Below are 15604 nucleotides of genomic sequence, written 5' to 3'. Positions count from 1 at the left end.
TGTAGACTGAATGCTTTCTTCAGTTGCTCTGTGCATGTGTTTCTGTCCTCCCGTCTCCCTCCCTAACAGTGATTTGGGAGGGCACAGAATCCTCTGTTTCATTTTGGTGCTTGGTACTGCAAGAATTGAATCTACAGTAAGCAATCATTCTAACCGAAAACAGAGGAGAAAGCCCGATTGTAAGCCAGAGGCTGTATTTTTGGTTCAATCACTTTCAGTGCAAAATAAGCCCATTTATTTTAGTTTTGGTGGGGAGCAGCGAAATTTGATCCACCTGAGTGATGCGTCAAGAATCTGCTCTCTCCTCTGTTTCTCTGCCATGTCCCCACACTCTTCTCGTTTTCTCATGTGAAACAGATGTCCTGCTTATAGGCCCTCCTACTTGATTTTTTTCCCCTTTTCCACTGGGAGCAGATGAGCCCACAACCTTCCTCCCCAGTCCTGAGCTTACTGATTTGCATACAGAACAACCAAGCAGCTGCCTGCCCAGCCTGATCAGGGTCTGGCTCCTTATGAGGAATCGGAACACTTCTTTCAACAGTGTTGGATTTCACCCTGCTTGAGGCTTCAAGAGCCACTTTGTGAAATCTCTTAACTTCTTTTCCTGGCAGTCCCGAAGTTGGGAGGACTCCTTTGCAGGGTTAACTATAAAACAAACCCTGGAATCAACACTTTTTTTTTTTTTTGAGACATCATTTGCGTTCCCCTAACCCTAGAGTTTCCATCATGTGTGGAGAAGGCTCAAGCAATATAGGAACTTAACAGACAGTGGCAGGTACCAGGGTGTGGCTGCCGCTGTCTCCCTTTCTCTTCCAGTAGAAGGAGCCACCTTCCAAGGAGGGGAGGGGGGCAGAGGGGGATTGAGATTGGAGCAGGCAATAAGAAGAGGGAGGGCAGGGGGGCGGACGCCGGGGGAGCCCAGAGTCAGCCTGCCAGGCTCAGTCTCACACGCGCGCCCGCGCGCCGCCACTGTTTGTACACAGTGCGCTCTTGGCCCGAGGCTCGCTCCCCTCCAGCTTATGCTTCATTGTTCTCCAAGTCAGAAGCCCCGCAGCCGCGGCAGCCGCGGCGGCAGCGTGAGCCGGAGTCATTGCTGGCTGCTTCGCCCGCGGTGCGCGCACCAAAGTCGGAGAGCCGGGAACCCAGAGAGCCCTCGCTCCGCCCGCAGCGCCTAGACCAGGACCCACCCGCAGCGCCCACTGAGCTCCAGTCGCTCTCCAGCGCATCCACCTCCGCGCACCCCAGCGCAGAAGAAGCGGGGGGACGACACCCTTTCTCGCGGGGCCATCACTCTTATTCGCCCTTTCGCAAGAATTTGAGCAAGCGCTGCGGGAAGAAGACGTCCTCTTGAATCTCTGACAGGGGCGGGGTCTATTGCTGTCCTGCAGGGCCACCTCGCCTACAGTGCCCTCCACTACGACCCGGACCTTCCCGGGTCACCTCAGGAATCATGAAGCGCCTGGTAGCTGTCTGGCTTCTGGTTGGACTCAGCCTCGGTGTGCCCCAGTTCGGCAAAGGTGAGTTGACTGGGAAGGGGTCGCTGGATGAGGGACTGGCGGGAAGAGCCTTTTGGAAATGCCGCTCAAGCGACCACAGTGGGTCTTCAGTGCGTGCTTGGAGTGGGGAGCGCCAGGGAGGAGGCGACGCACCCTGGATACCCAGAGAAAGTGCTAGCAAAGTCCGAGTAGAGTGCCCCGGGCTGAGTCTGGGAAGAGGGTGTGATCTAAAAAAACAGATTGAAGGGTGAGAGGGGGCTATTCATCCTGGGCTTCCTTTGCCACTGATTTCTCTGCAGGACCCTGGTTAGCAAGTGTGACTATTGCTGGTCGACGACAGTGAGTAGGGCTGTGATAAGACCTGGCATGATCAAGTGTGTCAAGTGTGCGGGGCCATCATCCAGTTGGTGCTCACACAGCTTGGATAACCGCAGGGCGGTAGTCTGGTTGCAGTGCTCTGGCGCAGGGCGGGGGCTAAGGGGGTCTCTCAGCCTGGACCCTATACTGAGAGTTGGTGCTGCCAGTGAGATGGGGAGAGGTCTGCTCACTCACTGGCTTCCTTTCTCCCCTTTCCTGCTCCTGGGCGCATGACATCAATTACAACAACTCAACAACTCCCCTCTCTTCTAACCCCCAGGGGGCCTGAGCATTAAGGTGCATTCTCTTCTATAACTCTTGGTAACAGACAGCTGTAAGGTGCCAACCAACCTTCATGTGGCCCTAGCCCCGGAGCCGAAAAGTTGTTCGGAATGGTCTGCCTATGCCTTTTATGGCTAACCATACACGGAATTTCCTATTTCGTGTAAATAGGAACCAGCAAATAAAATAAAACAGCATTTAAAAAAATGCAGGACTTCAGTGAGTCTCCTGCTGAGTTGTCTCGGTGACTTTCAGGTCCTGTGAGACATTAAGCTTTGTAAAAACAAAATCTCATCAGAACCTTACCAGCAGGAACTGACTTGGAGCCAGGAACCGACAGAGAGAGGAGAGGGGGTTCCCAGATATGGGTGTCTGTGCCTCTCTGTGTTCACGGAGACAGTCGGCTCTTCTGAGAGATCCATATGTAAGATTGTCCTTCACAGACAGCGTTAAGTGGAGATCTGCAAACACTACAAGGGTTCAAAATGCTGTGGCTCTAGAAGTATTTGGGATAAAACAAAATGCGTTGACTCGAATCCCTTTGAGAATAGACTAGGCATTACATGGATATTGTACTACACCAAGGCACCACCGATATGCTGTAGACTCTTAGGGAACTGTGCTCCAGAAATCTGTGTTGAGGGCCAAATGCCCTCATAGCCTTCAGGACTCAGGGGGGTGGCTACTTCAGGTCTTTTTATTGCCCTACAATGTGGCCCTTGCCTGCCCTCTGGGTGTAGGAGTGAGTGTGAGATCTCTCTTTGCTTCTGTTTTCCAAAAAGCCCAGATAGTTACCTCTTAGAGGCAGCCACTCCAGTGAAGGTTAGCCTATGGAAAGGATTCTGGAGTAGGTCGCCAAGTCTCCAGTGGTAAGGAAAAGAAAAGGCTCCCAAAGCTGCTATTTCTCCTTTCTTTTATTTCTTGTCTGATTCCTTCTGCACTTTGATGCCTGAACTGGGGAAGCTGAAAGCACTCCCCTCTCCTCCTTCTATCCCCGCCTCCATTTCCACCCCAAACACACACACACACACACACACACAAACACACACACACACACACACACACACAAATAGGCACACACCCACAAGCACCCACATGGTGCCTCTCCCCCTATCTGAACCACATCAAAGGTAACAAGAAGGCTAGAAGACCTAATGAGTAACCATGTTTGTCAGATGACTTCTAGTTGCTAGAGCTGTGCTGAGGTCTTGAAGATGCCCAACCCACGGAGGGCACAGTTTAAGCCACCAGTCAAGTGGACCATGGAGATGCTGCCCGGGCTTTCCAATTTAGACCTCTAGACAAAGCTCCTGAAAACTATTCCCTCCATTCTTCAGCAGACTTGTCCTTCCCTTCGTAAGCCACCCTATGGGTGGAGGAGGAACGCTTCTGGGAAAGAAAGAACTGTTTTGTCTTAGCTCTTTCTGTTAAACTTGTCCCTCTCTGAATTTTCTTTCCCCCAGACCTCTGCAAAAGGCAGAGCTGAGCTTGCTTGGTGGTTCAAACAATTAAACTTTTGAAAAACTTACTGAAGCTAGTGTTAGCACTGAATTTTACTCCTCTTTTTCTTACCCATCCCCCATCATGTATCTATAATTTATCGAATGTCTTATAGGAATTAGTGTTTCCCCTTTGTGTGGATTCCAGTTTACAGGCACTCAGGCCTGGAACTTGATAATGGTAGGTAACTCCTTTTATTAGTAGTCTTTAGTTTAAAATTAAGCCAATGGATCAGTCAGATTGAATATTTTATTAACTCCTAAATTATTCATTATTGTGTATTGCTTTAAAAAAAATCCAATAACATGCATACAGTTGCAGCAAGCACGTGACATCTTATGCAATCTGTCCCTGTGCCTGCAGTTTGTGCCTGGAGTATTTAAGCAAGCGGCACAATCTAAAAATTTCTAGATATGCCCTAAATGCTATGAATCATTGCCATTTGCATTTCCATCTTTTAATCAATGGTGATCTTAGTTAATTCTACATAAGAAGAAATTAATACCTGAAGAATCTCACTCCGGATGATGCTAGGCTTCTGTGATTAGCATAGTGACGTTTAAGCTGAAATAACAGGTTTCTGTGGGGATTTTACTATTGTACTTTGGGTTTTCATCACCTAATTTGCATGGTCATTAACTTTATACTTTAAGAAATAAGTGCTCGCATCATATTCAAGGTGAAACATTTTAAATTAATTTTAAAAGATTCTAACGAAGGTAACAGTTAAGTGAGCATACTCTGCTGTGGCAGTTTGAAACCCACGTCTGGGCTGTGCCAGGCAATGCCATGATATAATAGAGCCTCACCTTTGGTGCTAATAAAGTTCTTTATTTCTTAAATGTTTCCTTACATGTCAAATCTATTTTGTCTAGAAATATTTATGATTTGGGAAAAATATGTACAATAAAAATGGGGAAGTGAAATATAAATAGTTTGTTCTTCCTTCCTGGATCTTAAAGTTACAAAGATTTCCCCCGATAAGCAGATGTAGTGCTTTTCTGAACACTTCCTTAAATTAAAATGCTTGTATTTTCATTAAATATCTTAAGATGAATGTCCATATAACATTAGAATCTAGAGGATTCAATGACTATTTTAATAAAGTTAACCGATCTCTCTAGGTTATGATTTTTTTTACTAATCATTAAAATCTAGCAATATATAGGATTAAAATATACCTGATTATAGTAAAAGAACATGGCTATTAAACACCACCACGAAGCATGCTTAATGGGTTTTTGTGCCTAAATTACTCCAAACTCTTACTTCCTCGCCAGTTATTATGATAACATTGTTAATTGGGTAATTTATTGTTGAGATGTTTCAGCCTTTAAATGGGTGCTGATAATAGTATTAACTGTATATGCAATCACTTGTGTACACTTTGTAGGGCTTTGGAGAGTTTTCTAAACTGAAAGCAAGTGGTGCTGGTATTGTTTACTGCACACACTTGCAGGTGCTATAGCTTTAAGTGTGATTTATGGTATAACAGTTTTATCATATCCTTGCCAATATAGGCTTCTGAGCTCAGTTCAAGCCAGGAATTAATTGTGAGTGGGAGGTTTTATGGGCAGATTTGAAAGGAGCAAAGGGAATGGAATGGGAAGGATGTGGTTACAACTTTCAAAAACATAATCTCATCTCAAAAGCAAAAGTAAATAAATAATCAAAAGGCTAAAATGTGAAAAATAGGTAACATTGCAGGTATACAATTTGTACTAGAAACTTCTATCATAGCTATCAATTTGCTCTTTTTATTAGCTAACTAGTTGGAAATTTGGCACATTGCTTTAAAGCTATAAAAGCAGTCATGCCATTATTATTATTGAGATTTTAACTGTGATTTTAGGAAGAAGACCAGCATATTTCTTCCTCTCTTGTGCCTTTTCACAGCCTGTGCAATGACGTGGATACCTCCCGAATCAAAGTAAATGCATTTCTGAACAAATTCAAAGGAAGGCCATTGTGAAGTGGGGGGTAATAATTAAAAGGTTTTGTGTAGTTACTATGGATGCTATAAATCACCACTTAATTGTTTCTGAATATATGCAGGAAAACGGTTGGTTCCATAGTTGTGGAAGGGAAAAAAATTGAAATCCACTGTGCCCTCACCAGCAGGTGTCAGAATAATCAATGCAGATATTTTTTAAAGACCTTTGAAAGAAGCAAAAGAGGTAAATAAAAAATATTAGTCTGCAAATCTACATAAAATACTTTATCCTGTCTATGAAACAAATGATATTTCTCTTCAGTCCTTGAGAAAGACAGAATGGGTGAATTGTCAGGACTGATACCATTACCTGTAGAATTTTAACTTAGAGTCACAGGTGCCACAAACAAAAATCTTACATTTTGGGGAACCCATCACTTTCCCAAAGTGTTTGTTAGTGCCTTCCAAGGAAATAGACATAGAATGTGGATGGACTTGTGGCCAAACAATTATTCATGGAATTTCTAGCATGATTTCTAAGTTTCTTCTCCATGCCTACTCTGTTTCATATGTATACGTCCTGTTCTGCTATACCGATTTACATGTATTTACACATTCATCCGTCTTTGTACACATCTGTTATTTGGAAAATTCTCAGTGCCTATCCTTTTTCTACAGTGGTGCCTTTGCAAAACTTGCAATTCTTTCACTAATATAAATAATATGGCCAAAGGGGACTAAATACAGGTAGATTAGTCATTTCTTTATACCTTTCAGGCAGTTATTAATACATATAATATGGCTATTATTTAACAATGTCTATAAGATACTCAAAATTATTTTTAATTTATATTTATCAAACTTTTGTCCATTTTCATCTGTTGATATATTTTTTAAATATGTATTATATATTGCTATTAGTTATGTCAAAATTTTATGTGCCATTAACATATCAGATCTCTTTTCTGTGGCATTATTTCTGTGCTAACATTTCCTAAAGTCAGAAAGAATATGCTCAATTCTGTCTCTCCCATTTTACTTTTTTCTTCTCCCTCCCACTACTTTGGTGGGTTGTAACTAGGAAACAACATTCAAGACAAAATCAATTTGACCTTTCTTCCTCATTATTAAAAGACTGTACAGTTACAAAACACTATGATTTTGTCATTTTTATTTTTGGAAGAAGAAAACTGAAAATGAGAGCACAGTGCCCTCTTTCTCAATCCCTGAGATTTAGAACAGTGACTATCAATTAGTATCTGAATTGAAGAACAACTCAAGGGTTGTATTTCTCACTTTGATCACACAGTCTTGCCTAAAACTATCAACTGGGCAGTTAAACTTGTGTGGCTAACAGTGCAGAAGTCACTTGCTCACAGCTCCATCCATGGAACACATAGTCGAAAACATAGAGCAAAGAATGAGAAACTCTTGACCACATAGCATGGAATTCACATTTGGGATTTAGATTAGATATTCTATTTTTAAAATATGTTTCCCTTGACTTTGAAATTCCCTGACTAACTTTTCTGTAACCATTTGTGGGTATAAAAGCGTTGAAGTATTTACACACACACACACACACACACATACACACGATAAAATATTTTTCTGCAATATGTTTAAGAAATCTGCTTTATTGTGAAGGAGTTAAACATCCGAGAAATGTACTTGCTAGGTAACTATTCTATAGAAAACTTTTTTTTTGTAAAATTTTACCTAGAATATTCAAATGAAGTTGATAGAAAACAATTTTGCTTTACAGAAAAATAGTCGGTTTCAGAATTCAGATAAGGTGACTTAAAGATATTGGGCTACATTTCTGAAGACAATGTACTACTGCTATCCGTTTAAACATGTACTGATACATAGGTAGTGACAGTGTTGGTTGTCCAACAGGGATGCCTGTGCATCAGTGAACACAGAGATTTAACTAGAAGAGTGTCAGTGAAGGCTCTGTCACAGTACAGCATTTCAGGATGAGATTGTTATTATGCTGACAGATACACTTCCTCTACTCCTTCTGCTCTCTGAAACAGTTCTGTATCCAAGTGCCTGATCACTTATTTATTCATAAGTAGGAAGGCCCTTGTTTCCTCTCTGGTGACATGAGATGGGCTTAGGTTGGAGGCAATCTTTAAATGGGATTAGGTTGCTGTACAATCCTGAAGGTTTCTGCTTCGTATTTGACAAAGTGGTTTATTTTTAGAATGAAAAATAATCCCTTAAATCCCTTCCTCCACTGAGCTCACGATGACTGTTTAGATTTTGCTCATACTGGAGATTATGAGGTCAATCATAGTAAAATGTTTTCCTGACATTTGAGCAAGAAAATCCCAAATAGTCAAGTGGAAATATTAAATTGAAGAATATTTTTTTAAACAAATGGATCAATTCCCTTTGTTATAATAGTAATGTTTCTGGGTTGAGTATGTCTGTCAATTGTAAATATGTGTTAATCTTTTGCCAACATATATGTTTCTCCAATTGTAATCACATAATTTTTCCTATATATATTATATACACGTGTGTGTGTTTAATCTTGGAATGTTTTATAATAAGAAACAAAAGCAGCTTACCATTCAGATGCTTTAATATTTTTATTCCAAATTCTCATTTATTGATACGATACTCTCTTCACCTTATTGAATTACCATACTATAGGTAAAACAATAAATCAACAGTTACAAAAACATCAAAATGGGTTTTTAATGTTTCTTATATTGCATGGATATATCACCCACAACCATACACACTCACTGTTTTTAGAAAGCAAATACACATTTGGCTTTTTATTATTATTATTTTAAATTCATATATTTTTATTTTATGTTCATGTTTATGTAACAAGAGCAGGGCCCTGGCTTGTTTGTTGTTTCTTTCCTGCCCTTTACCCCACAACTGTTTAGCCCCAAAGAAAATCACACATAGGTCTCCATAAATTATAAGCTGATTGGTCCATTAGCTCCTCACTGGCTAACTCTCACATCTTGATTAGTCCATTTTCCTGATCTATGTTAGCCATGTGGCTCAGTACCTTTTTTCAGTGAGGCAGATCACATCCTGCTGCTTCAGTGATCTGGGCAGGAGTGGGAGGAACCAACTTCCTCCTTCCCAGAATTCCCCTGTTCTCATTTCATCATTTTTACTTCCTGTCTGGTTTTCCCGCCTATATTTCCTGCCTGGCTAATCAGCGTTTATTTAAAATGTAATTGACAGGATACAGACAGTTCTCCTACACGATGTTTATATTTTCTTCATGTGTGTATGTGAATTACGTGTGTGTTTGGAGACCACAGCAGCCAAGACTGGTTGTCAGTTCCCCTAGAACTGGCTTATGGTGAGCTACCACATGGATTCTAGGAACTAACCTGAATCCTATACAATGACAACATGGGCTCTTACCTGCCAAGGCTTTCCAGCCTTGTAAGTGCACATTTTGAATAGCAATCTACACACACACACACACACACACACACACACACACCAAAGACAGTTTCTAAAAATCTAAAAGTGCATGTTCCTCATTATATGTAACCATTTCGTACAATCTGTGTTTAGAATGAATCTCCTTTAACATACTTTTTAACTCTTCTGGAAGAGAGAGCACTGGTTTAGAAAGAATGCTGTTAATAACAGACAGGATATAAGGGGCTTTTATGCTTGTTATGTCTTCAATTCAGAGAAATGTGACTACAAAACAAAAGATTCCTTTATTAGACACATGTTCTGGTGCTCTTTGTATCTGCAATTTTCCAAAAAAGCTAAGATTGTTCAGTCATAATCCTATTTTTTATTCTTCCGTCTTTTTCTATGAAGACTGCCATCATGACAACATGAGCATCATTGTAATCAAGTCAACAAGAGTCTTTTACTGAGGGATGTTTGTGAAGTAGGGTGAATAAGTCTAAGAGATGCATCCTACACATTGCTCTGTTAGAGATATCAGTTATGATTCTCCTAACTCAACCAGGCAAGCACTACATATTTGACAAATTAATAATAAAATGAATATAAAGATAACTTCCATGATCACATAGGACTAAGTCATCTGTAAATTAGGAACTAAAGTACAACATGAAGAAAGTAGAATAAATAATATATCCGGTCATGAGAAAGAAATGAACATAGGTATGGACATAAAATAAGGAAAAAATATAAAATATATATATATATATATATATATATATATATTCCAATTCTGACCCAGATATTTTCATTGTTAGTGGCCAGTTGAATAAAATAAACTTAATATTGTAAATCTAAAATTTCAATGTGAAGCTTCATAGCTTCCATTTTGATGGAAATTATAGTTATATATACAGTCATTAAGTTATAGAGAATTTGGGACCGGTTAATTTGGGTGTTCAATGTTTTATTTCCTTGCAATTGTCTTATAATAAAGTTTATTTGAAAACTTCAAAAATGTTCTAGATTAAATCTACACTTTTCCCTATAACTACCAAATGATCTTGTATGGCAATAAGTTATACACTGCATATCATATAGATATATTCTAATTTTATTATTTAATAAACACTTATATCCTATCCAACAACCAATTAATATATTATTATTTTAGAATATGAAATGTATGCTTGGGGAATTATTTAAAATATTAAATAATTTTAAAAGAATTTTTTTTATTGAAAGAAAAAAAATTCCTGCCTCCTCCCAGCCTCCCATTTCCCTCCCCCTCCTCCCACTTTTCTCCTCCTCCCCACAATCCTCTCCCCCTCCCTCTCCAGTCCAAAGAGCAGTCAGGGTTCCCTGCCCTGTGGAAAGTCCAAGGTCCTCCCCGCTCCATCCAGATCTAGGAAGGTGAACATCAATACTGGCTAGGCTGCTACAAAGCCAGAAAATGAAGCAGGATCAAAACCCAGTGCCATTGTCTTTGGCTTCTCATCAGCCTTCATTGTTCGCCATGTTCAGAGAGTCCGGTTTTCCCATGCTTTTTCAGTCATAGTCCAGCTGGCCTTGGTGAGCTCCCAATAGATCAGCCCCACTGTCTCAGTGGGTGGGTGCACCTCTCGTGGTCCTGACTTCCTTGCTCATGTTCTCCCTCCTTCTGCTCTTCATTGGGACCTTGGGAGCTCAGTCCAGTGCTCCAGTGTGGGTCTCTGTCTCTATCTCCATCCATCGCCAGATGAAGGTTCTATGGTGATATTCAAGATATTCATCAGTATGGCTATAGGATAGGGTCATTTCAGGTTCCCTATCCTCAGCTGCCCAAGGAGCTAACTGGGGACATCGCCCTGGGCACCTGGGAGCACCTCTAGGTTCAAGTCTCTTGCCAACCCTAAGATGGCTCCCTTAATTAAGTTATGTGATTCCCTGCTCCTCTATCCAACCTTCCTTTCTCCCAATCATCCCGTTTCCCCAAGTTCCCCCCATTCTCCCCTTCTTACTTTTCTCTCCCCATCTCCCCTTACCCCTGTCCCACCCCACCCCCAAGTTCCCAATTTTTTTCCCGGCAATCTTGTCTACTTACCATACCCAGGATAACAACTATTTGTTTTCCTTTGGGTTCACCTTCTTATTTAGCTTCTTTAGGATCACAGATTATAGGCTAAATGACCATTATTTGTGGCTAGAAACCAATTATGAGTGAGTACATCCCATGTTCCTCTTTTGGGGTCTGGGATACCTCATTCAGGATAGTGTTTTCTATTTCCACCCATTTGCATGCAAAATTCGAGAAGTCACTATTTTTTACCGCTGAGTAGTACTCCAATGCTACCCCCAGAAAGCCTACAAACTCATGGAGTGCCCACTTAAAGAAAACAGAGAAAGCACACATTGGAGACTTAACAACCCACCTGAAAGCTCTAGAAAAAAAAGAAGCAGACTCACCCAGGAGGAGTAGAACACTGGAAATAATCAAACTGAGGGCTGAAATCAATAAAATAGAAACACAGAAAACAATCCAAAGAATCAATGAAATAAAAAGGTGGTTCCTGGAGAAAATCAACAAGATTGATAAACCCCTATCCAAACTAATCAAACGGCAGAGAGAGAATATACAAATTAATAAGATCAGAAATGAAAAGGGGGACATAACCACAGACACAGAGGAAATTTAGAGAATCATTAGATCTTATTACAAAAGCCTGTATGCCACAAAACTGGAAAAAGTAAAATAAATGGGCACTTTTTTAGATAAATACCATATACCAAAGTTAAACCAGGACCAGGTGAACAATCTAAATAGACCTGTTAGTCGCAAAGAATTAGAAGCTGTTATCAAAAACCTCCCTTCCAAAAAAAGCCCAGGACCAGATGGTTTCAATGCAGAATTCTACCAGAACTTCCAAGAAGAGCTAATACCTATACTCCTTAATGTATTTCACAATATAGAAACAGAAGAGTCATTGCCAAATTCCTTTTATGAAGCTACAGTTGCTCTAATACCAAAACCACACAAAGACTCAACCAAGAAAGAGAATTACAGGCCAATCTTGCTCATGAACATCTGCGCAAAATCCTCAACAAAATACTGGCAAACCGAATCCAAGAACACATTAGACAAATTATCCATTAAAAGAAAATTTTAATAAATTAAAATTTAAAAAGAAAAGTGTCATAAAGCCTTCCCCTTTTGTAGAAATGAACTAAATTTCTCTTTAGACAAAAAGAGTTAATAATGTGTCCTTTAGTGCACATTGCTATTAATGATACTGAGGATGGCAGAAGAAAAGGAACCCTTGGGAAATGGTTCACAACACAGAGTTTTGGCCAAATCTTGCCATTCAGTGTAATCCTAGCATGATTTTTATGATTGTCTTCTAGAATTCTGCCAATCCTTTGTTTGAGTTCAGTGTTATTAAACACAATGTATAGTGATTTAATTTTTCTAGAATTTCAATTACATAACATACTGCAAAGTGATTTTGAAAGACAACACAGTTTTTATTTTTTGTCGCTTTAATAAAAGTTTTTTAACTTACCATAAACATATGTGTGACAAATCTATATCTAACGCACCTCATTTAATTTTGTTTCCATATAACCTAATAAAAAAATCAAATGACCAAGTATATGTGGTCCATACATTGAGGAGGAAACAGGAGTATCACAAATTCAAGGCTACACAGTGTGACACTGTCTTTAATAACTAGAGCTGAAGAGATTCTCATTGGCTAAGAGCATTTACCCCAAAAGACAAAAACTTCCCTCACCCATTTGGTGGCTCATACAATCTGTCTGTAAATCCAGTTCCAGGGATCGAACACCATCTTAAGTTTTCTACAGACAACACCTGGACATAATTTACTTTGTTTATTAAAAACAACAACAACAAAACAATCTAAAGCCTGAGGAAGATTAGAAGCATGCTGAGGCTCTGAGTTCTTTCCCCAGCATTATAATAACAATTCAAAGAGAACTTGAGATCTAATAGCTCCAATGACCTTCCCTTCACAGAAGAGGGAGGGCTTGTGATTGACTCCAGCTGCCCACAACTGTCCCACATCTGTGACTAAGGTACGTAGGAGTTCTGCTTTGTCCTCAGTTTTTAGAATGAGAAGATAAGATGTTGACTGGTTTTCATTTTCCAAAAGTATTCCACGTGCTTTCAGTAGCTCTTAACTATCTTCGTATTGCTCTGTCACCCATCCCCTCATATCATATCACCAAATGAGATGCCATCTGTTCATGCCTACCTCTGATGGTTTCCATCTCTGTGATTTAGATAATGTCTAGAAACATCCGTCAGTAGAATTTTTGAATAAACTGAAATCACTCAGCTGCAAGTGTTTTGCATTTCTCATCTTTCCATGCCTCAATTTCTGCCTTTCATTTTCCACGTTCTGTACTTCCATTTGTGGTCACCACAGTAATTTTTTCTCCTATTGCTCTTCTTTCCCTTCCTGGTCACTGCATTTAATCATCTTGGGGGAAAAAAATCACTCATGAAGAATTTCTCCATTGATTTATTTGCCTGGATAATTTCACTACTTTTGCTATCATCAAACATATAAATAAAGTCATTTCCAAAGTTCTGTTCCTGTCCAACGCTAATTGGTGCTAATATATTTTCATCCCTGGTGCTTTGGCTGACTTTGGGGAACTGATTCCTCATGCTGAATTGCCTTGCCAAGTCAGAATACAGGGGTAGGTGCTTGATCTTAAGGCAGGTTGATATGCCACGCTTTGCGGATGCCCATGGGAGCCTGCCCCTTTCTGAGAGAATATGGAGGAGGGGGAGTTAAGAGAAGACGTGGGAGGAGAGAAGGGAGGGGAGGCTGTGGTCAGGATGTAAGTAAATCAATAAATATATTTTAAAAAGACAGAGAGAAAAGAGAGACTGTAAGATCCACATTCCATAAGTCTGAGTTTGGCTAAGGTTTAATGGGACTCTGGAGAGAAATGAAGCAGAAAAGAAGAGGCAGATTAACTCAGAATATAGAGTCATTTACAGAATGCAATATGAGAGTAATTTTGCCAATTACAAATTTTGGAGCACAACCATGGGAATAACTAGAAGGAAGACTGAAGACAAAATGGAAGAAAAAGTCTCAAGACAGCAAGTCAATTATTTGAAAAGTCATGAATATCAGGGTGATACAAACAAAATATATGTGTGATGAGAAATGGTGGCAAGGATGAGAAAAGAGGGGAACTAAGGAATGAGGGGATGTGGTAACCATCAGGAAGACATAAAGTAGACATAGCAGGAAGTAAAGATGAATGCCATGAGTTCCAACTCACTGACTTTTAGCAAGGAAGGAAACAGAACAGTCTGGAAAAGACACTGTGCTTTTTCAAATCTGAATGTTTTTGTGAGTAGCAATGTTATGTAGTTAGAGGCTGCAAAAGTAAATAGTGACTCAAAGGGGAGTTGATTTATTAGACTGGTCCAGGTATTTCTCCTTCCCACAATCCTTAGCCTAGAGATTTAGCACATTAAACTTACAGTAGTTGAATTATCTCATAAATAGAGAGGCTTTATGTGTTTATACAAAGCAACTTTTCTTAAAGTTTAAAGAAATCTAAAGGTTTATATACTGGAAAGGTAAGACCGTACACTGATATCATTGTGGTTTAATAGCTTCAAGTATAGGCCTGATAAATTTATATTCAGGAATCATTTCACTGAAGCATAATTAAAGAAATACCTCAAATCCACAAAAGTATTTCTTCTAAATTTAGTGCTCAGCTGGGGGCATAGAGAGAGCTCTGCTGTTGTTCCCTGACCCACTTTCCACCCGTAGAACTAGTTTCTGTGTATTTTGAGGTCAATATTTAGTGGTTACAGGAAATGCCATATCAGATTGGTGGCCCTAATTCTTGGTCTAAATTATTCTTACAGAAAAGAATTAATGTAATTTCCACCCTTTTAATGAATTTCCTTAATATACAGAAAGATTCTTTGATCCTTAAATTTACCTGCTTCAAATATTCATAAACGATAATGTTTCTCCCTTATTATCTGGATGCTGGAATGGCCCATATTTTCCTGCCTTATGTGATTCTTACCAGCCATTGCTTTCATCATTTTAGTGGTTTGGTTGGAAATCCATCCTACTAGCCTACTTATTTATACACAAGATTGCCTGTTTCAACAGAAAATTCCATTAATATGCTTACTTAAAACACTGTAATAGACACTTATCTTCATTTTTAAAATTTTGAAACTAACAATTAATTTTTAATATGTTGTTTGCTATATGTTTACTTGATTTTTTCTTGGAGCTGATCACTTTCTATATAATACACAGGTAAGCCACAAGTCCTTTCTTACAATTGTATCTTATACACTTGCTTTCAATGCAATTTTACGAAAAGGATTCTGCTCTGTATTGGGTGTATTTTATTATTATTTTGTGATATGTGCTCTCCTGCCATGAATGTTGGAATTAGAAATTTTTTTTTATTTTTTTATTTTTTTTTATTTTTCGAGACAGGGTTTCTCCATCGCTTTTGGTTCCTGTCCTGGAACTAGCTCTTGTAGACCAGGCTGGCCTCAAACTCACAGAGATCCGCCTGCCTCTGCCTCCTGAGTGCTGGCATTAAAGGCGTACGTCACCACCGCCCG

At 39.7% G+C, this 15604-nt stretch overlaps 1 protein-coding gene across 3 annotated transcripts in view; it reads left to right on the top strand.

The window, feature by feature from the left end:
* Positions 1 to 1100: 1100 nt before the first annotated feature.
* Positions 1101 to 15604, top strand: part of Edil3 (EGF like repeats and discoidin domains 3) — a 434158-nt gene continuing 419654 nt past the window's right edge. For all 3 annotated transcript variants that reach the window (XM_041663625.1, XM_041663624.1, XM_041663623.1), the window contains exon 1: positions 1101 to 1517. In XM_041663625.1, the coding sequence (XP_041519559.1) occupies positions 1451 to 1517 (67 nt within the window). In that variant the 5' untranslated portion in view covers positions 1101 to 1450. The remainder of the gene's footprint in view (positions 1518 to 15604) is intronic.

The sequence above is a fragment of the Microtus oregoni genome, unplaced genomic scaffold (genome assembly GCF_018167655.1).
Source record: "Microtus oregoni isolate MIOR12 unplaced genomic scaffold, Mior012 000014F_ref0000157, whole genome shotgun sequence".
In the NCBI taxonomy this organism is placed as follows: domain Eukaryota; kingdom Metazoa; phylum Chordata; class Mammalia; order Rodentia; family Cricetidae; genus Microtus; species Microtus oregoni.
The sequence above is the reverse complement of the archived record's forward strand: the minus strand, read 5'-3'. Positions and strand labels throughout refer to the sequence as shown.